The following is a 21038-nucleotide window of genomic DNA, read 5'->3' as shown; positions in this document are numbered from 1 at the left end:
GATTGTAATTGCGCAACAAAGTGTGGAAAAAGGCGCACATTGGTTGATCAGCATACCTCCGCAGACTACTGCCCCCGCTTCTGTGTGTGTGTGTGTGTGTGTGTGTGTGTGTGTGTGTGAGAGAGAGAGAGAGAGAGAGAGACGCTGCCTAGCCTGCTACATCAGCTCGACAGATAGCTATCAGTTTCCCCAAGACAATGAATGAATTAGCTTTCATCCTTTCCAAACTTTACTCAAGAAGCACTGTAAAACTAGTCAGATAAAATAAAATATATATCTTAGTGTTTCGTTCAGTTACAGACGTTGTTGAAGAACAATATTATTCTATTGGCATAGCAACAAATGCGCTAGCTTATGGGAAATTCCATGACGATGCTAGCGGTTAGCATAAAAGATCAAAATACACATTTCGAACAAACTTGAAATCATTAACAAATGATTTCATCATTAGTATTCTTAATATTCAATGTCAAGATGACTGTGAGTCCGTCCTCACAGGTAAACGTGTTTTCTGGCCAACTAAAGTTAAAAAAAAAAAAAGACCGTTTACTTTACCTTGTATCATTAAAACTACGGCAAGACTAATAGTCCAAAATTAACATTATGTTAGTAGTCACCGCTGAAGGTCTCCCTTTCCCCAGATAATCATCGGAACATCACAGTCATCCTTCATATTAGTGGATTTGTGCATTCATTTTGTTGCCGAAATGTGGAGTCTGGAAGACACAGAGGTCGCCAAGGATATTTAAACTGGTAAACGGGATTGGATTGGTTACAGTATAACAGGTAAAATAATTACCAGAGTCATGAAGATAAATAGCTGAAAAAATTTTTATTTTCTTTGCAAAGAAAAGGTCACTCATAAGATGAACGGTAAAATGAAGAAAACACCCCAAGCATGGGGAGAGGTAAACATTCATACCCGAGGAATGCCCCCTACCCAAGGGTGTGTTTTCCCACCCTCTGGTCTGCTGTAGGTATTGGTGCCGACCTCCTAGGGGGTGGTCCACACTGGAGGCATCCTGCATGGTTTTGTATGTAGGTGCTAAGAGGTCTAGACATCACAATTTAAGACACAAAAGGACTTGATATCCTGGTGAGAAAATGGGAGGTGAGGTATCTCAAGTAGATGAAGTACAAGGAACTGAAGCAACAAGTACACCTAGAGCAGTGTTTCACCTCGTCATCAGGCTCCGCAGTGGCCTGATAACGAGCCACTCATTTGAATCAGGTGTGTTGGAGCAGGAAACATCTGAAACATGCAGGGCAGGGGGGCTCGAGGACCGGAGTTGAGAAACACTGTTCTAGAATATATGAAGAGCTGTAGAAGACCTGAGAGGGAGAGTGTTTTGTGCAGGACCCTTGAACCCTTTCTGAAGACACCAATAATTGATCCACAAGTGTTCTTGAACTGCATGTTGGACACCGCCACCTGAACACTTCTTGCCCAAAGGCAGGCAGTTGTGAGCCAACAAGAGGCAGATTGGAAAAAAAAGGTCAGAGTCAGAACAGCATCGTCTTGAGTACAGTTTAAAAATACTGGAGCCAGCGATTCCTGTAATGTTTCTCAGTTGTGCCCATTAATCCTAATTATGCAGCTGTCTTCACAGCCTTGTCCTCTTAACAATTAAACTGAATTTCAGGTGTAAAATTGGTGGTGCCAATGGATGTGATGAAGTTTCCTTTGCACAAGTGTGTCTAGAATCTTCATTTTGTCTCCAGGGGCCACCCCAGACATGAGACCTCCAATGCTGAGCCTGTCAATGTCATAGGTGCTGGAGGTCGTAAGGAGAAAAGTGCTTCTTAATCATTTAGCAAAGAGGTCTGTGGTACTGCAGACATAAAAACCTTTAGTATTGATAGGCTAATATTTGTGATGCAGAGCCAATCAGACAGTACTGTTGGCGCGACTTTGCATGGGAGACCACCTCTGGCCAAGACACTGTTAGCTCTGGGAGCTCGGTTCTTTTGTTGGAAGCCCAAGAACGGTCCGGAGAAGTCTTCAGTTCACAGTCAAAGTATTTATTGAGGTCACATGTAAAGCAATGCAGCACTGGTCTCAGAGTGTCAGAGTTCCCTCAGGATCTCAGCCAGAATGAGCCCAGTTGTTAGACAAAAGTTCATATTTATGGTGTTGGGTTTGACCAACCCCATACAATAGTCAGATATACGTTACAGAACATAATTGGCCAGTTCCCAAGTCCTAGGCACAACATATTTTGTTCTGGACATGTGATAAACAACGTGTGTGTGTGTGTGTGTGTGTGTGTGTGTGTGTGTGTGTGTGTGTGTGTGTGTGTGTGTGTGTGTGTGCGCGCGTGTGCTGTCTTCAGGCGTGGAGCTGATGTAACAAGCATCATAAATAAGGAAGAGAGGCACCATGAGTATCTGTGGTTAACAGGACTGGTTGTCTCCAGGCACCTAATATTTATGACTCAGAGCTAGGAGTCACATTCTTCAAAACATGCAACCGTAATGAAGAACATGAGGTTCCTTCAAAGTAATAAGATGTTTTATGTTCCAAAGTGTTTTACGTAACAACACAAGCGGCCCCTCCTCTGCTGGGTTTCAGAATTGTGTAACGATCAGACACGATATGTGTGTATGAGAATGCAAGAATGCAAACTGCCGCTTTGGGTTTGTGGTCATGCTCTTCGTATTGCTTGGTCTGTCAGAAATGTGGTAGACTCCACCCGTCAGATGATTTCATGATTCTTAGAACTGACTTTGGTGATCACCTGACTGCTATCTGCTGCTCTGGTCCATTTTGAATGAGGACCGGAACAAGATTTTATTCTATTTCTGTGTTGCTGATGCACCTTTTCTCTTGTTTTTTTCCTTCCTACTTTTAGGTCTGCCTCTCCAGATTTGACAGGTTATCTGATTTCAAGAGACATGTGCGCTCAAGGGCACATCAGAAGGTGGGCATTAAACTTGTGTACTTGTGTACACTTAACCTGGTTGTTCTTCAGAGTGTTTGCTGGAACAGGCACAAAATTCTCACTCAGAGTCGTGGACCAACCAAAATTAAAAAAGGGGTTTGGAACACATGAACACATGTAGAACCTGCAAACCCCACATGCAAAGGTACCGAGGCAGAGCGTCGATCCTGTCGTGGAAATTGTCTGGAAGCACTCAAATACACATCAAATAATGCACAAACACAGTGACGGTTCAAAGTTAAAAAGATTATCATTGCAGCTACAATCATGGTTCATGTTGTGGAGAGAGGTGACACTGATGACGCGGTGCAGCAGAGGCAACCAGAGCGGGATTTATTCAGTAAACAGATGTTCAACAACAGAATCCTATCCTGCCCATATTTGTTTATAGAATTTTGCAGACGTGCATACGCACACACACGGGGCTTCTGTGAAGAAGTGACCAACACACACTCATTTTGGAAGAATGTCCATCCAAAGACATTTCGTCATTCTGCAACCAAGGTGATAGCTCAGCATTAGATGGTGCCGTTGCGAAAGTATCAGGACATAATGACCTGAACTTACAGGACACTTCCTAGACATACAAAATAGAATAAGAGAATATCCTGTGTAGAAGTCCACAACCCCTGGACCTTTTTGTCAGATGGTAGAATTGACCAACTGATTGGAAAATGCACTGGTGTGTCGATGGATACTTGAAGGTATTTATGGGTTCTACATTTGACTAATTTAGTGCAGTTTTCCAGTGAACTGTATCCTCTATCATGAGACAGTCCCTGTATTTCTGTTGTTGCATTTCTTCTTCTCAGCATTAATAAACCACTTTTGCGTGTTTCTTCTGTTCTTTACCAACAGAAAATGGAAGAAGTCTTCCAGAAAGGTAACACTTTTTTTTTTTTACCTTCCATGTTCATTTTGTGTCTTGTGTTTCCTGCATGAGGAAACATCTGTTATTCAGATTCTATGTCCAGTTCACTAATCTTTGTTCTTTGTTTCTTACCTGTTTAGATAAGTTCAGCGAACATGGTGAGCATGCTTCTTCTCCTTCTCTTTATGTGCCTGCACAAGAACAAAACCAATGGGGCTCACGGATTTTCAAATATGCATGGTGGCGCAGCAGGTAGTGCGCGTGCCTCACAGCAAGAAGGTCGCTGGTTCGATTTCCCGGGTCGGGCCTTTCTGTGTGAAGTTTGCATGTTCTTCCCGTGCATGCGTGGGTTCTCTCCGGGTATTCCGGCTTCCTCCCAGAGAGATCAAACATGCTCATTAGGTTAATTGTGAGTGTGAATGGTTGTTTGTGTATATATGTTGCCCTGATCGGCTGGCGACCACTCCAGGGTGTACCCCGCCCCATGCCCGTTGACAGCTGAGATAGGCTGCAGCCCCCCCGTGACCCCGAAAGGGATAGAAAATGGATGGATGGATTTTCAAATTAAAAACTTCTTCTAGTGGTCAAACAAGGGAATGTGAAGGCATCAGTATGCTTCAAAGGAAGTGTCGTGGAATGTGAAGGCCAAATGAACGATCCACAACAGGCCAGAAATAGTCGAATTCAGCTGTCTGAGATAAGTGCTCAAAAAGGATCTGCAGGAGTCAGAGTCCGAGAAGCAAACACTTTATTGCCGCGACAACAAAGGGAGAGATATCCAGAAACACACAGGGTGTAAATCTGAAGAAGTCTCTGTTCACAATGGTCAGTGCTCCGTCTTTTATACAGTTCAGCTCAAGGTATTCCCGCCCTTGGGGCATCTTTTCTTTTTTCTAGGCTCTTCTATTTTTTTACACCATTAGGTACTTTTTGGCTGCCGTCTCCTCTCTATTCCTCTAATTTTACACCATTAGTTTTGACTTTTTATGGGCTCTGTTTTTTAAAAACATCAAATTACAGTTTATCATCATAATTGCATGCGAGCATAAGAGCATATCACATAGAGAGTGTATTAAAAATATAGCAAAGTATATTGAATCATCCCAAATCATCATTCGTTAAAGCACAGTAAATCATAGTTGTGATTATAAGACTGTTCAGTTCTTTTATGATTATAACAAATATTCAATCATGGATTAAATACAGTAAGGTTATGTAAGGACACGTAGGGTTATATTAGGCCACAACCATCCTGGTCTGAATCTAGTCAGAACCGGCTAAGACAGCTGCAGGGACACCTGCAAGGCCATGGAAAACCCCAAAGATTCATGTTACAGGTGCCCTGCCCTCATAATGTTTGCTGCATGGTGTCATTGTTGCACATCATCATCACTGCACAGCAACCTCTCTGTTTATCTTTGCGCCATGTCATCTTGACCTTTTATGCGCGCCTTCTTTACTCAAGCAAGCAAGCAATCAATTCCTACTATCATATCAAGCTCCACAGAGCTGCTACTGCTTTCTACCATTAGTTACAGTGTTATACTTGATTCTTCACATGTTCATTAGAAAAAATTATACTACAGAAGCGCTTGTTGGATTGTCTGTTGGAAGCCTTTAGCTTATTGTCAAGACTGCGACGGTTCAAACCAATAACAATGCACAGAGTTATTAACAAATTTGAATATCACTCTTATTATGACATAAAAAATGTAATCACTCCAGCTGTTTATTTGAACATTAAAATTGAAGTAATGTGGGCCATCTTAAATCAGTTTTTCTCTCATTATGTTTGCTCTACAGGCTTCTTTCCTGATATTATTGTGATGGATCCGGAAACCAAAAAAGACATCAAAAATCCCATCATAGGTTAGCAAAATGTGTTTTAATGCAAATGCCGTGCAGTATACATTTACTGTGTGTGATATGGTTGATAAGTGGACCTTCAGTTTGATGTGTGTTTTTATATTTCCTGTGTGTGTAACGGCTGTAATAGACACATTTGTTTTGAAGTTTCAGGTTGTAGATTTTGCTGTAAGAGTGTCACTGTCATAATGTCATTACTCGTTATAGTACTGCTGAACATGTAAAAGATGATCTATTTTAAATGTCCCTCTTCCAGGCTTGAATCTGCTGACGTTGTGTTTCAGTCCAGAGACAACCGTCTTTTTTTACCTGTGCCACATCTGTGAGGAAATCTGTCTACCGCGCAGGCTTCTGTGCCACCTCTTCTCAAGTGACCATTGCAGCAACTACTTTGTAAGTGCCGAACATCATAGCGATTAGCCAGTGTTTACAATTTTCGAAGCACAATTTCATTTGTGTTTTGTATGTTAGAGCTACACGGACCCCAATGCACTGAGGTTCTCCTGGCTCCCCAGCATGAATATGGGAGTCACTCTGAGGGCTGAGCTCACAAGGCAATCACAAGAATGCGAGCCCAGACATCTACAGGTTTGTAATCCTGGAATCATAAATGTAAATGTGTATTGAAAAGTTGAATCAGACTTTTTATATTAACAGTGGATCGTGTAGCTACTTGTTTGTAAAAGGGGTCGCTCGTAGTGAAAACCCCAGGAACTATCACCCACTCTGGTAACTGGTGAACATAGTGGAGCATTTAGCAGCTTATGAACCAGATATTTCCTTCAGGAGTTGGTGGAGACCAAACCAGAGCGTAAGGGAGACCTAGTACAGGACTTGGATTCATCAGGATGCCACAAATGAATGCTCACGTCATTGTCCGTATCTGCTGTGTGTCTAAAAAGGCAACTGGTAGCTCTTCGAGAGCCTTGTGCTCGAAACGTCCCCTCGAAAATCCATTAAACGGGAACTACTCAGTGTTTGGATCAATCTGCTTCAACTGCCTTATGTGTTTTCATCACATTTTCTCTTTGCAGATGTTGGATTTGCCTGAAAATCTGTTGAAAAAGCTTGAAAATAGTACCTACTCTAAAGGTAAATTATGTGTTTTCTCTATGTAATATTTGTTCAAGAATCTTCTAAAATTGTATTTGAATGAAAATGATCTAATGCTCCTCCTCAGTGATGCAGACTCTCACTGAAAATGAAAAGCTTCTGAAGCTACTTGAAGGTGTGTGCATATTTTCAGTATTCAGTCACAGAAATCAATCTTGCCCTCGTTTCTACTACTTGTATTATATTTAACATACATCTGTGTTTAATTACTTTTTCTTATCGCCCTTCATTGTTTTCTTAATCTTTTTATTTTCTTTTTTACCCTAGCTGGCATGCCAAAGAGGACAATGATAAAAGCGTACCAAAGAGACAGCAACCGGAAACATCCACTTATTGGTAAGTACATTTTAGCTGCTTAATTAAAGCAGTGTTGGTTGACCCACACCCTCTTTGTTTGTCACCAGAGGGGCTGGGGGGATATGAGGAAGGGGGTATGTTCAGTCCTAAAGGACATGCTTGTGTAAGGAAGAAGTATTAAAGTGAAGTATTAAGACAGGATACCAACACTATACACGTGAACCATGTGCTTTAGTGATTGTGATTTCAGTGATGCAGAAAACACAGACAACGTGACAGAATTTGATAATAAAAACAGAATCAACTGAAAAAAGTGGAATATCGCGTCCTTACAGTTTCTTTCAATGTCTTGTCATTGTCTTGCAGGATTGCAGCATATTATTGAATGCATTTGTGTTGGACCAGCTGAGAGGAGACACTACCTCTGCACGCTCTGCAACCTAACTTTTGCCACCCACATGATCATCAAACACGTCCTGAGCTTTGACCACATCTTTTGTTACTTTGTAAGTAGCAGTAAGAGAATATTCCTTTCTGAAATTTCTCCAGCAGGAGACAAAGACTGCTTCAGCCTCTTGTGCCCGTGAGGAAGGAAATGAAAATATGAGGTTACTTCAGCTTGGCTCAGTAGATTAAAGTTAAAGCTGATTGACATTGGTTTGCTTATGGAATTAACTCCTCTGAGGCATCTCATTCGCAAGCCACCAGCTTTAGGAGTTTTGCAAAGGTGCAAAAATTATACGTGCCAATGTAAAGTCCTGCGTCTGAGTTACCTCTAAGAGGAACAAAGACCCCGAGAAGCAGAAAGCAGTTGCTTATATACAGTTTTCTGCTGAAATATTGCTGAAATGTTTGGGGTTTCCAACACTCAGCACCTCTTTGTTTTATTATTAAGTAAACAGTTTGATTCTACTCAGCATTTGCCACATTATCTGCCCTAAATTTGATCATCTTTGTTCAGCTGTCAGTTTGAAATCAGTAGTTTGTCTTCACATCACATCTTTCACACCATTCACATCGGTTTTAATCTGCAGAGAGCGTGGCACCCCTCTACTTTGATGTCAAAGCACTGCTACCAGCATTACACCATCTCCTTCGTCTCCACGATGCTTCATTTTGCAAAGCAGACAGAGCGAATTCATGGCACTGCACACACCGGTATGAAGGTAATATATTCCAAAAAGTCTCTGCTACAGGTTTCCAACATTGATTCTTTTGTTCACGCTAATTTGAAAAAGTATGATTTTTGTTCCAGCAAGTGAGCCTGGCGCCTGCCAAATTCGCATCAGTTAATTTCACTTGTTATGCGGAAGGTTAGTGTTTCTTTTTCATGCTTCAGTTTCCAAAAAAGTTGGGACACTGTGTATAACACAGTGTTTCTCAGTTCCGGTCCTCGGGCCCCCTGCCCTGCATGTTTTAGATGTTTCTTCCTCCAACACACCTGATTCAAAAGAGTGGCTCGTTATCAGGCCACTGCAGAGCTTGATGACGAGCCGCTCATTTGAATCAGGTGTGTTGGAGGAGGGAAACATCTAAAACATGCAGGGCAGTGAGGCACGAGGACCGGAATTGAGAAACACTGGTATTACACCAATAAAACAGAATTAGCTAATCTTTTTGACATATACTCAATTGAAAACAGTACAAAGACAATGTATTTTAATATTTTACCTCATTAGTTTCATTGATTTCTGTAAATATCTGCTTATTCTGAATAAGATGCAGCAACACATTTCAAACAATTTGGGACAGGAGCAACAAAAGACATTGTGAATGCTCCAAAAGCACCTGTGTGGAACAGGTTAATTGGTAACAGGTGACTGTGTATCATGATTGGGTATGAAAGGGACGACTTTGTAAAGCTCAGCTGTTCACAGGCCAGGATGGCAGTTCCTTTGCAAACGTTGGTATTCTGTTTTTATTTGCGTCTTACACAGCGTCCCAACTTTTTGGCAAGTGTGTTTGTATTCCTTTGAACAACGTTTTACTCATTGAGCCTTTGGTGGGTTGTAGCTTTGAAGGAACTGGAATCCGTCAGACAGGAAAACATGAAGAGCAGCTTGATTACGAGTGTCAAACCAGGGAACAAACTGGGTATGTGTTACTTCAGTGTGAACGAGTTGGAGTTAAACCAGTGGATAACTCATCTGTTACACTGGCTGTGATGATGAACTGTCTGCTGTGTGTTGTTGCCCTCGTTATTAGTAAGTAGTCTGACATTTGAAGAGACAATGCATTCAATTTCTTCTACTGTCTATTTTTACAATATGGAATTATTGTAATATTGTAACCTATTACTCCTTTTTTTTTTCTTTGTAGAGCATCATGCTGTGTCAGCGTTACTGTACAAACTCCACTGTCAGGTGATACATTACAAATATCACAATTAGGGATTTCCCTCTCAAAGCCTGCAGATTATTGTGTTGATTAACACAGTGAGCGTTGTTTCACCCTTGTGTCTCCTTTGTGGCAGGACTGCAATATGACCTTCAATACTGACTCACAGTATTCTAAACATCTGTCGGGGTTGGCACACAAACAGGTTCATCAACATTTTCATATCTTCCGGCAGAAAAGTCTAAAAGAATTTGTGATTATAAGTATGACCCTTACATAACATCTGTCTCGAATGCTCTTCCCCAGATGTTGAGGAAATTCTTTGGCAAAGGTACCAGCACTTTTTTCTTGTTTCTCATTTTATTAGATATTGTTAAAGCTCATTTAAATATAATTTAAACATAATTACTTTCCCCCTTTCTCACAGCTGAAAGAGCTGATGGTGATGACCAAACAGGTACACTTTCCTCACTTTGTTGAAAACAATACAGAAAAAAAATGATATAATTATATATGATATATATGTTTTATATCCTAGAACTCGCTTTACTTCACAGTGACCTTTGCATTTGAACATTACTCAAGAATACAGTATTTTTGACATTTTCTTTACAATGATTGATGGTGTCATGATTTCCAAACAAAGTTCATCATGGAACATCGTAAGTTTTTTCTGTTTTGGGCACAAAGGTTGAGTTGATTGTAACGTCTGCTATAATTTAAGAAAACTTGCATTTGATTTGGGTATTTATTCCGCTCTTTCTCTTAATCCTCTTTCTTTAAACATTAGGATGTACAGTCAATCTGGGCTTATACAGATACCACAAAGAGACACTGAAGCAAAATCAACCAGCTATTGGTGAGCTGACTTGATATCACTTATCACTTGTTATTGTGTTTTTGTAAAGTCTTAAGCTGAAAAATTTGAAACATGTTATTTATTGTGTTTGTTTAGGTGTATCCCTGGTTGTGGCTTGTATCAGCTCTCAGGTTGAGCGGGACCCTATTTACGTGTGCTTCGCTTGTCGGGACTGTTTCTGTGAGTCCAGTCTCAGCCAACACCTCTGCTCTAGAAAACATCTCATACGCACGTTGGTGAGCTTTTGTTTCAGTTATTTCCTTATGTGGTTTGTATCTGCACTAGAGTGGCACCAGGGCAGCTATGTGTTGGCGTCAGCAGCACGAATAATTGTGTGTGTGTGTGAGTGTGTGAGAATAGCGAAAGACGTTCCTTTTCTGGTTTTGACCTTTGCCTGCCTCTCAGCAGCATTTAGCATGAATAAATTCATTGAACTGTCTCCAGTCTGCTCCCAGTGTCTGTACTGGGGCCGTACCGTCTGTGTTTCTGTCTACCTGCGTGCACAAATGTCACATAAGCGATCTGTTTTTGGAATCAGATTCTGCTCAGAAACACAGCATTATACAGCAGACTCCTACTGGATATACTTTGGTTCATAATACCAGCATTTGTCTTCAATTCTTAGCTTTACCTGAATCCTTGGCGGCTCCCCTTTGCCTGGGAGAAAGATCTGGATGTGAAAGTCTTGAGGTCAGTGGCATGGGAAGAGGAGGAGGAAAGAGGACCAAACCAGATGAAGCTAAAGGTAAAATGCCAATTCAGTGTTTTCTCACTTAAGGTTTTCACATCTGTGCAGTATATGCAAAAATTCATAGCATACAATTTAAAATGGAGTCTAAAAAGGCCAATACTAACAGTACCACAGTAATTGCCACAGTGCATTCAGTCTCTTACCCGCTGCCATTTCCTTGCCATCTGCTCACTGCTTCAGCCAGTACTTCTCCACTCTCACTCCCCTTGCCAGCCACGCCCGCTCACCTGATTCTTATTAGTCATCAGTCCAGTATTTAAGCTGCTCTGCCACACTCACACACACTCACACTGACTTTGCCTGATGTTCTAGTCTCTGGTAAATGCCTCTGCCGTCAGTATTTAGTAAACTAGTAGTGTTTTGCCCTGCATTTCCTGGATCTCTGCCCGTCTGTGACAGTTGAATGTTTGGCTCAACAAACATTTCAAGAGACTCTAATAGTGGCAATGTTGATCTTGCTGCATCTTGCACTTGCACATCTTCCTCCAGCGCCATGAGGCCCTCATGGCATCTGCAGCTGCTGCAGCCAGATAATCAGCAGTAGCTTGGGAGCTGACGCCTCCTGTCAGCACTAGCCACAGGTCTGCTAGCCTCCTGCCAGCACCAGCCCCTGAGTTGTCTAGCCACAGGCCTGCTCCTGGTTCTTTTTCGGCAGCCTGGCTGACATCTGCTCCTGGTCCTCAGCCATTTCCTGATCCTGCTGCCCTGTCGCCAGACTCCAGGCCTGTTGCCCTCTTGCCAGCTGGCTGCTTGGGTACCTTGCCAGTGGTTGATGTTGTTCCTGAGACACCTCACTGGCCTTAAGAGGGGACCCGCCTAGCTATTGGCCTCCGGCCTGACCTTCAGAAAGGTTCAGCCTTCACTGCAAGTCTCCAGGCTGACCCTCAGAAGGGAATCGCCTTCACAGACGGTCTCCAGCCCCTCATCCGGAGTGGTTTCGCCTTTGTCGCTGGCCTCATGCCAGACCTCCTGTGCTGTTCCATTCATCTGTCCAGTCCCCAGGCTATCCACCTGAGGTCTCCTGCACTGTCCCCATCCCGTTCTCAGGCTGCTTGCCTTAGATTACCGGCTCCGCCCCTGCCCATCCTTCAGCTTCCTCCACCCACCCTGCTCTGTTTTGGCCATTATTTATTTATTTTTTTATTTTTTTGGGTGGGGGGTAAACAGTATCATTTTAATACTGTTATCAACATGGAAAAGTCGATAGGCTTGCTTTGTGCAAATATGTTTTTATTGAAAACAACGTGTTGTGTGATATTTCACACTAACGTTCTCTCTTTGAGCAGTCGTTCACATTTGAATGAATCAAATCTCACACAATTTAACACTGTCAATAAACAGATGACAAAAATAAATAAATACTTGGTTACAGAAAAGCCCGTGATACAAGATAAAGTTACAAAGTGCAAAATTAGTGTAAACTAGGACTCAGGCTATAGTGCAGTTAAACCATGGCTTAAACTTTCCTTTCTTAAGTTTCCTCTGAACATAATAGCATCCATATGCCTCTGTCGAAAGCCATCCATTATCGCCTGGTTTTGACAAGGAGGCGGCGGAGAATTCGCATTTGCCGTGTGTTTGGCCATCAAGTGGTATTTCAGACTGGAGTTCACACCAACAATACACACAGATAACTTGTCAGTCGACCCATCTGGCAACTTTTTGAAACTAAACTTTCCATTCAGAATCTTGTTTGCATCCATTTCGGCGTTTCGTTCTTGACATCCACACAAACCTGTAGCCTACTCTTTTACAAGTAGGCAAGACCAAACGCGCGTGGGGCATGCCTATTGTTGGATCCTGTAGTTTTTCTTAAGTTACTAGCTGTGGCCACAGCTATAAAAAACTACAAGTTCACTAAGTCACAAAGAGCATTAATCTTGCGATTTAAAAAAGAAATGATGCCATTAAAATTGATTTGCGTTAACACAATATTTTTGACAGCACTAGTCTTAAACCAGCCTGTTACAGTAATGCTTGTTAAGGGAATAGAATACACTCAACACAATGATTTTTCCTCTCTCAGGTACTTGATATCCCATACTGCATATTTTGGAAACTCATCCCTCATTACCCAGAAGGTAAGAATTGGTCTTGATGAAAGTGATGTAAATGATTCAGAGATAGCTGAGGGGAGAAACTCCCTGTATCTTTCCTCTTTACATTTCAACCTGCCTTTTAGACAGAACAGTGAAGTGGCACTTTCATGAAGTGCCACTAATTAATACACTGAAGTTTCAGTTTTTCTTTACATCAATGCATTTCCTCACATAGCTATTTTTTTTATAAATATAATTTTTTTTTTTTATATTTAAGTCAAAATTGTGTGCACTTGGTGTCCTGGAAGAACATTAAAATCCAAAAATGAGACATGAAGCAGATTCAAATATATTTGTCTCTTGATTTTGTCTGCAGTGATGGCAGCCCTTGAACTACAACACACTCTGTTGAAGCGTGAAGGCAAGTCATAAAATGATTTCTTCTTAAATAAGATGAAATATTTGAAGTGATTACTTTAATCTGGTCTATGCATTTTTGTCTATTTTTTATATCTGCGCAGTTCCACGGTGTGAAACAAACAGCAAACTTCAACAAAACGAGAGATTTCCCCTGCTCGGTGAGTCCCGCTGGAGAGAAAGATTTCCAGAAATCAGAAAGACACTATGGATGTTTTTTGACTTTTTTATAACTCACCACTGCAGGTCAACAGTTCATGGTCATGCATGATGTGTATTCCACAAGGCATCAGTCTACAAAAGTGGCATTTCTGTGTTTGCTCTGCGGGAGGATTTTGTCAGACATGGAATGTTACGCTCATGTGTTCAGTCGGGAACATGTTACTGCATTTCTGGTGAGTATGTTTACTCAACACTTGTCACTGCAAAGAAGAAATCCAATGCCCTGATTTAAAATGACATGAAATGCACAAAGCACTGTTTGCAAGTCGTTTCATTTTTGTAAGGTAAAACTACACTCAATGATACCTACAATAACAGTAGGAGCTCCTGATTGTGCTGTACATTTATGAATTTAGACTGTTTTTTGGGCATCAACAGCAGTCATTTATACATTTCTAACCAGTTACTCATTTTCATTCTTGTGCTGTATGTACAGCTAATATAATACAAATTGATGACTAATTTGAGTTTTGTTTATATAATTAATTCCTTAATTCCTTCTGATTTGGAAAAAAACAAATCTTAAAATTTGGAGACTTTCTATTTGTAAAACGGATTCTTTTTTTTTTAGTTTCAAGACTTATTTTGACTCAATGCCTGAAGGTAACAAAATCAGTACGGATATGTGTAAGTTAGCCTGATGGCAAGGTAAATTCCCATCTTCAGTAAGAAAATCAAAAATAGTTACAACTGTTTGCCTCAGGTGAGTCCAAAATCATCATCAGTTTTGGCAACTATCACATCTTGTATCTAGTAGATAATGTAAACTACAGCTGCACTGTACAAGCTAGCTTGCTAAAATAAGCTAGCTTGTAGTGCTAAAACGATTAGCCGAGTCAAATAATTGACAGAAAATCACTTGGTAACAATTGTGTCCTGAATTTCTAAGCTGTTTATTTAACAAAAATAAGTGTTGGTCTGTCCAGTGTCTCAAATGTGAGGGTTGGCTGCCTTTTTTATTTATTTATTTTTTTTCAGTTGTAGTGGTTATATCAGTTGTACATATAACACCAACATTAATTTTGAACTGTTTGCCGGACAAGCAAATCTTAAATCACTCTGGGTGCTAGAAAATTGTGATAGACATTTTTGCTTTTTTGGACATTATCTACGTAGATTAAATGACAAATTAATTGGGTAAATAATTGTTGTAAATTAATCATATCACTTGTTGGCTAACACTGCAGCTCTAATCGCACTAGCTAGTTAGCTAGACAAGCTACTTGCCAACTAAGCTAACTCTAGCCAAATCCTGTGAGCTTAAGTGGCAGTTTAAAGGACAATTGCATTTTCCTTTGATGTTTATTTCATGTCCTCGTTGAAACAAGCAATGGTGTGATGACGGTGTAGAAATAACTCTGCTGATACAAGCTTATGTTAAAGAAAACTTTTATTAGCAAGCTTAGTATCAAATCAGATGCCGGTCATCTGATGGAGAGCCTGGGTCGAATCGGTCGGATCTCTGTCCTTCTCTCCTTGATCCCTAGATATATAGATGACATCTGATACACACTTCGATGATAATTTGCAACATGGCAAATACATTTTGCTTGTATCAAGTGGTATCTTATGAATTAGAGCTTCTATGTATGATCAATTTTAGTTTGCTAACATTAGCTAGCTAGTTCAGTCATATGGCATTTTCTTACTGTTGGAAATAGTGATGTTGCTAGAGAAAGACAAGAGGACAGATATTCACAGATGGTGAATTAGACATAAACTGAAATGTCTTTTTGTGCCATGTTTTCGATATTCTGGTAGGATTTTGTGTGTTGCTGATGGTCTTTAAAACAAACTGTTCAAAAATGTCTGTATATGTGTAGACATTAGTCAAAAAACTGACTGTTCACTGGACTAAACGTGTATGTGCTTTGTGTGTAGGACCGTTTCCACCCAGGCTCGCTGAATTCTAGCACTGATGCACAGACCTTGTTGGACTTGGCCAAACAAGCAGCACGTATTCACCCCGTATTTCATGTACAGGTATTGTATACTGAACACTGAACTTCTGTACCGTTCATGCAGCAGGCTTACCAACTTCTCAGTTTAGTTTGGTGTGAGATTTGATATCAGTGCATTTAGAGCGGGCAGACAAACCTATTACTGGAAATCATGTTTCAGATTGATGAACGCAGAGCTTCTGTTAGCCCTGATTCTTTTGTTGGAAGCCCAAGAACAAAACAGGAGAAATGTAAAGTTTATTCAGGTCACAGGTGAAGCAAGGCAGCGCTGGGCTGGAAGTGACAGAGTTCTCACAGGATCTCAGTCAGAGCGGGCCCAGACTTCCGGATGTATGCACATTTTATCTTCTTGGGCTGGGACTTGCCCCGTTACAGAGGTTGGACTTACATCTGATCTCCCAGTTATCTCTGATGTGAACAGGCCAACCAAAGTTCACATGAACTAACTGAAATATAATACAAAAGATGTGTGTGTGTGTGTTGGTTTCGAGGCGTGTCTTTAACAAGACAGACTTAACCTTGACAGATAAGAGAGGATTCTGTGGGCACATCTGGTGTCTGTCTTATCGAGTTGAATGCCACAGTGTTCAAACTAAGGAGTATGATTTGCAGGTTCACATGAGGACAGAAAAATACACGAATACAAAGAAAAGGGAAATAATTCACAGTGATTAAAATAAACCCTAAATATAACACTTCCCTGTAACCATAGTAACTCGCTCATACTTACCTGCATGAGCTTGAGATGCTGTGCTGCTGCCAAAAGAGCCCCTGACTGAGATCACCCTGGCAGTATGCACAGGAATTATTTACAGTATAATACATTTGTGTGTATTTTTCACTTTTTTTTAAAAAATTTTTTAAATTTTGCATAAGTGTGTTTTTTTTCCCTGTGTTGCTCCACTTCTAGTCAAGCTCTTTTGCTTACAATATGTTTCAACATTTTCTGTCTTCAAAGGAAATAAAGTTGGACAAGCCCATCTGGGAGCCATACTCCTACAACAAAGGTGAGTATTTGTATTGCGATGAATGTTCCACATTGGACTCTGTAACCGAATCAGTTTCTTGAGTGTTCTTACACTATTTTGTTCCAGCAAAAGTCATCCTGGGATCTGCAAAGAGGAGAGCCAGGGAAGGACAGCTCGAACCCATAATAAATCCTCAAAAGAACCTAGGTAAGTCGAGCGAAATGGGTAACCCTTTGTATTTTTTTCATGAATGAGGCTTGGGTTCCCATGGTGGGACTTTCTTTTGCTCACTATTTGGATACTTGATAAAATATTTCAGATAATTGTAATCAAATGCATTTGTAATGCCCTGAATGTTTCTCAGTCCCCAGAGAATCTTTGAAAAACGAAAGAGACAGCAGTCAGGGACACAGCCAGTTGATGGAGGGGTCTGAGAAAAAGAGTGGTCAAAAATGTACAGGAAATAGTGAGACAACCCTGAAAATGATTTCAGCAGAAGTCGGTGCTGAAATGACCAATACGCCCTGTGAAGAAAGTAAAGACATTGTTGAAAAGACAGATAACAAAGAGTCTCCTACAACAAGCCAAAAAGACTCAGAGAGGATCTCAGAGGAGATAAAGAACGCAGGTAGAGAGACCCGGTGCCAGGTGAAAATAGACAAGATGGACAAGCCTGCAGTGAGAAACCCAAGTGGGGAGACCCGAGAAAGCTGTCAGAGCAAGACGGGTAAGGAGAGGAGCAAAGCTAGCAAAGACATCCCGACACGGGAACAAAAGCAGGTGACCACCGCAGACAAGGGAGACAGCGGCAAACCAAATCATGAGACTGCAAAGGATAAAGGTATGTAAGTATGTAAGTTTGTGGAGGATTTTTCTCCTGTTCTGTGAAAATGGCTCAGTCAGTGGCTGTCTGCACTTGTCTTACAGATTCCTCTAATGTGACCCACCAACAAGCAGTTGGATTGTGGCAGTATGTCAAGAGGAGGAGCCGAGAGCCATTGATTGGTCAGTGCCTTTTTTTTTCATATTAATTGTTGTGTTGCTGGTTTCACATGCGTTTTCATGATGGAAGGTCAGAGAGGAAATGAAAAAATGATGCACTAATATATATACAGACCAATATATCTTCTAGGCTTTGGTGCACTTTTTGAATGCTGTTGTGATCAGCATGACTCCATCTACCTCTGTGAGTGCTGCTCCGTGATGATCCCAGAGAGGAAGATCATCAGCCATGTTACTGGAGCTTACCACCAGAAACTGTATCTGGGGGTGAGTAGAGTTAAGGATTCTACATAGTTTCTTCCACGCTGTATACATACAGAACAGATGTTTTGTAATCATAATTCCTTCTTTTGTGTTCGTTTCTGACATTAGAGGTTCCAGAAACTCACACTTCCACCAGAGCAGCAGCTGAGGAAGAACATTCGACATTTGGCGACTTTGTTTGAACAAGAGAACGGATATGGAGAGGCTCAGGTTTGGTCCTGTTTCTTTTCCTTGTGGACATGGTTATAACTTCATAACTGAGATTAAAAAATCAACCCGTTTTCCTTTGGCCAGTCCTGGATAATGTTGGAGAAAAGAACAAGGCAAAATAACTGAGAGAGTTCAGTAATACATTTGACTGATTCTTTATGTCTGGACTCCAGGTTGTTGATCTGGATGAAGAGACTTACAATAACATCTTAAAACAAAACTTTAAATCAGGTAAGGTTAGACTTTTCCTTAATTTTGGGTCCTTTTTAAAAGATTGTATTTTGCTCGTACTGGAGGGGAATTAAACCTTTGTGTTTAATGTTTGCACTCCTTAATATAGAAAGGAGCACCAAACTTTATCAGATCAGAAGGATTTTATTTATTCTTTTTTTTATGCTTATTTAATAATAATTAATGAATTAATGGTAGATCAGTCTCATCATCTGAAGCGTAAGGTCTCGATACAGTGATCGTCTATTTCCAACTCAAAAGGACACTGTGTGACGACTTAAGTGAAAAGTAGTATTTATTTGGCACAATAATTAGAATGGATATGAATAATGAATGAATGATATGGATAATATGATGTAAAACAACAACTGAATGAAGAAGCTATAGCAGGATAATAAAATGAATGAGTTTGGCGACTGAGAAGTAGTTTTGAAGAGACTGGGGACAAAAATATCGTGTTAATTTCCTGAATTAATGAGTAAGCAAGTCTAATGAGAATTGAGATTGTTATAGCCTATGACACCAACTCTTATTCATGGTTAATAATATGTTAATGTGTTAATAATATTTTATACTTCCGATGCCGGTTGAAAATATCTACAAAAATATTATTACGTGATTGCCTTAACGGTTAAAGAAAAGAAGAGTTTGGGCTTTAACTTTGTAAGTAAAGTAGACAAAAGATTACAATAACGGGCCAATAGGTGGGAAAAAGACAAACGACGGCCAAAAAAAATGAAGTTACTAGAAGACTGAAAGAAGAACTAAACGGAACGAAGACAAAAGGAAAAAAACAAAACTGGACAAAAATTCTTATGAGAATTAAGATCATAGTTTTGTCATTTTACAAGCTACAAACACGGGAAAAACATTGATACCATACAAATTATGAGTTTAGTGCTGTGGAAACATCCGAAGTTGAATCAAACATGTAGTTTGCATTATCCTGATGTGGTAGAAAAGAAAGCACGCAGACACACAAAACAGTCTGCTCCAGTCTGATTTACAGCTTGTCTGTGTTGCGTGGCTCTTGAGACCTGTTAATCGTCAATCCTGATGATTTTAACGCCTTTATCTGGTGTGGAGCTGGAAGAAAGGATTAGCATCTCCATGAGAACAGTTTAACTGATAGGTAACCCTTTGTAGTTGAAATATCTTTTCTCCTCAGCTCTCCTGAAGTAATGTGGGGGGTTAGATGAAGGTCTCTACACTGTTTGTTTGGTGTGAGTAACAAGTGAATCTGCACTTTTATTGTACAGTATATCTTTATTTTTCCATCGTCTACACAGCCATACAGACAGTGAAGGCACTCCAGGCTCGGGACGGTTGCTGTGAACTCCCGTTGACCTCAGCTCCGTCTGCCGTTCAGCCTGTGGACACCTCAGTTACCCTTCATGCTCAACATGAGGTCTGTTCTCTCTCAGATGACCACCAGGTCAGTCAATCAGATGAGCTAAATTGTTTTCTACTGCTTTCATTTGTCACAAGGGCGACCCAGGTTTTCCTTCACATGCACCTTTTCTCACTGCAGTTCTAACTTGAAGGATTTCTAGCATGTTATATCTCACATGTTGACTATTGCCACATTTCCACTAGCACGGCTCGACTCGACTCGACTCGACTCGACTCGACTCGACTCAACTCGACTCTACCCGGTTGTTTTGTGTTTCCATTAGGGATAGTACCTGGTACCCGATACTATTTTTAGTACCTGTGCTGGCGAGGTTCCAAGCGAGTAGAAGCGATACTATATGTGTGACGTCAACAGCCTGTCGGCCACTGATTGGCCAGAGAGTGTCGTCACTGGTCTGCAATGTCCAACGCCGGAAAAACAATCCCGTCCCCTCCATTGTGACGCCGGGCAACAGCAACCGCTGACTTTATTCTTTATTCTCACTCGAGGGAAATGGCTGCTCGTAAAATATCACCGTGGTCCGTCGACGAGGTCCAGACTTTTCTGCAAATACAACATCGCCTAGATGTCCTCCATTGTTTGTCAGCTCTGTTTGCGTCGCGTACAAATTGACGTCATGGCAGTTTCGCGCAGCCGTGGTATGACGACCCCGCCTACGTTGAGGAGGTACTATGAAGTACTAAATTGTAATGGAAACTCAACCAAACCAAGTAGAGTAGAGTAGAACCGAGTCGAGTAGAGCTGGAACTGTGTAATGGAAATGCGCCATATGGGTCGGGGGTCAGAAGGGCTTGGTTCTTGCTTTCTTTCTCTTCACCTGTGACCATTTGCTCAAGAAGACATCTGTTTTGGAATTTATTGATATCTTTCGTGTGTTATTGGATAGTAATTTGACTTGCTGGGATTGTATTAAAATTACTGCATTACCTCATTTAACTGCAATTATGAGAGATAAAATATGAAATTGGGAGTAGAGATACTAAGTCACCTGAGAACCAACTCATGGTACGTCATGAAAAACAAGTCTCACTTAAGTAACATAACACAATTGATGGATAGTGATGGTTTTGTTGTGCAGCTCTTTGAAAAATGAGCAGTCTATTAATATACGTATTTCATTTCAAAGGTGGTGGATATGGAAGTGGTTGATGACTCTGAGGCACAGCCATCTTCAGTAACTGCCGCCGCGTCTGTGATAACTGAAACCAACTCTAGCACCCACATGACTGTTTCTAGAAGCAGTGAAGACGCATCGAGTCTACATGTGTCCGCAA

General features: G+C 40.9%; 2 protein-coding genes and 1 long non-coding RNA gene across 3 annotated transcripts; all 3 read left to right on the top strand.

Moving 5' to 3' along the window:
• Positions 1-5621: 5621 nt before the first annotated feature.
• On the top strand, positions 5622-9575 carry LOC139346136 (uncharacterized). Its single transcript, XM_070985067.1, has 10 exons — positions 5622-5682; positions 5936-6072; positions 6151-6267; positions 6714-6771; positions 6860-6907; positions 7060-7128; positions 7456-7595; positions 8124-8255; positions 9409-9452; positions 9563-9575. The coding sequence occupies exons 1-10, from the start codon at positions 5640-5642 to the stop codon at positions 9573-9575; spliced, it is 801 nt and encodes a 266-aa protein (XP_070841168.1). The 5' UTR covers positions 5622-5639.
• Positions 9576-10216: 641 nt separating this feature from the next.
• Positions 10217-13117, top strand: LOC139345506 (uncharacterized). The gene is made up of 4 exons (XR_011603215.1): positions 10217-10285; positions 10382-10521; positions 10911-11030; positions 13063-13117. It is a non-coding gene; the product is annotated as an uncharacterized lncRNA (long non-coding RNA).
• A 336-nt stretch (positions 13118-13453) lies between these two features.
• LOC139346135 (uncharacterized) lies at positions 13454-19887 on the top strand. The gene is made up of 13 exons (XM_070985066.1): positions 13454-13496; positions 13597-13653; positions 13739-13887; positions 15596-15697; positions 16634-16682; positions 16770-16850; positions 17008-17484; positions 17571-17648; positions 17776-17912; positions 18018-18119; positions 18293-18350; positions 19640-19785; positions 19882-19887. The coding sequence occupies exons 1-13, from the start codon at positions 13454-13456 to the stop codon at positions 19885-19887; spliced, it is 1485 nt and encodes a 494-aa protein (XP_070841167.1).
• Positions 19888-21038: the final 1151 nt, after the last annotated feature.

This window comes from Chaetodon trifascialis, chromosome 17 (assembly GCF_039877785.1).
Source record: "Chaetodon trifascialis isolate fChaTrf1 chromosome 17, fChaTrf1.hap1, whole genome shotgun sequence".
Classification (NCBI taxonomy): domain Eukaryota; kingdom Metazoa; phylum Chordata; class Actinopteri; order Chaetodontiformes; family Chaetodontidae; genus Chaetodon; species Chaetodon trifascialis.
This window is presented reverse-complemented; position numbering and strand designations above follow the sequence as displayed.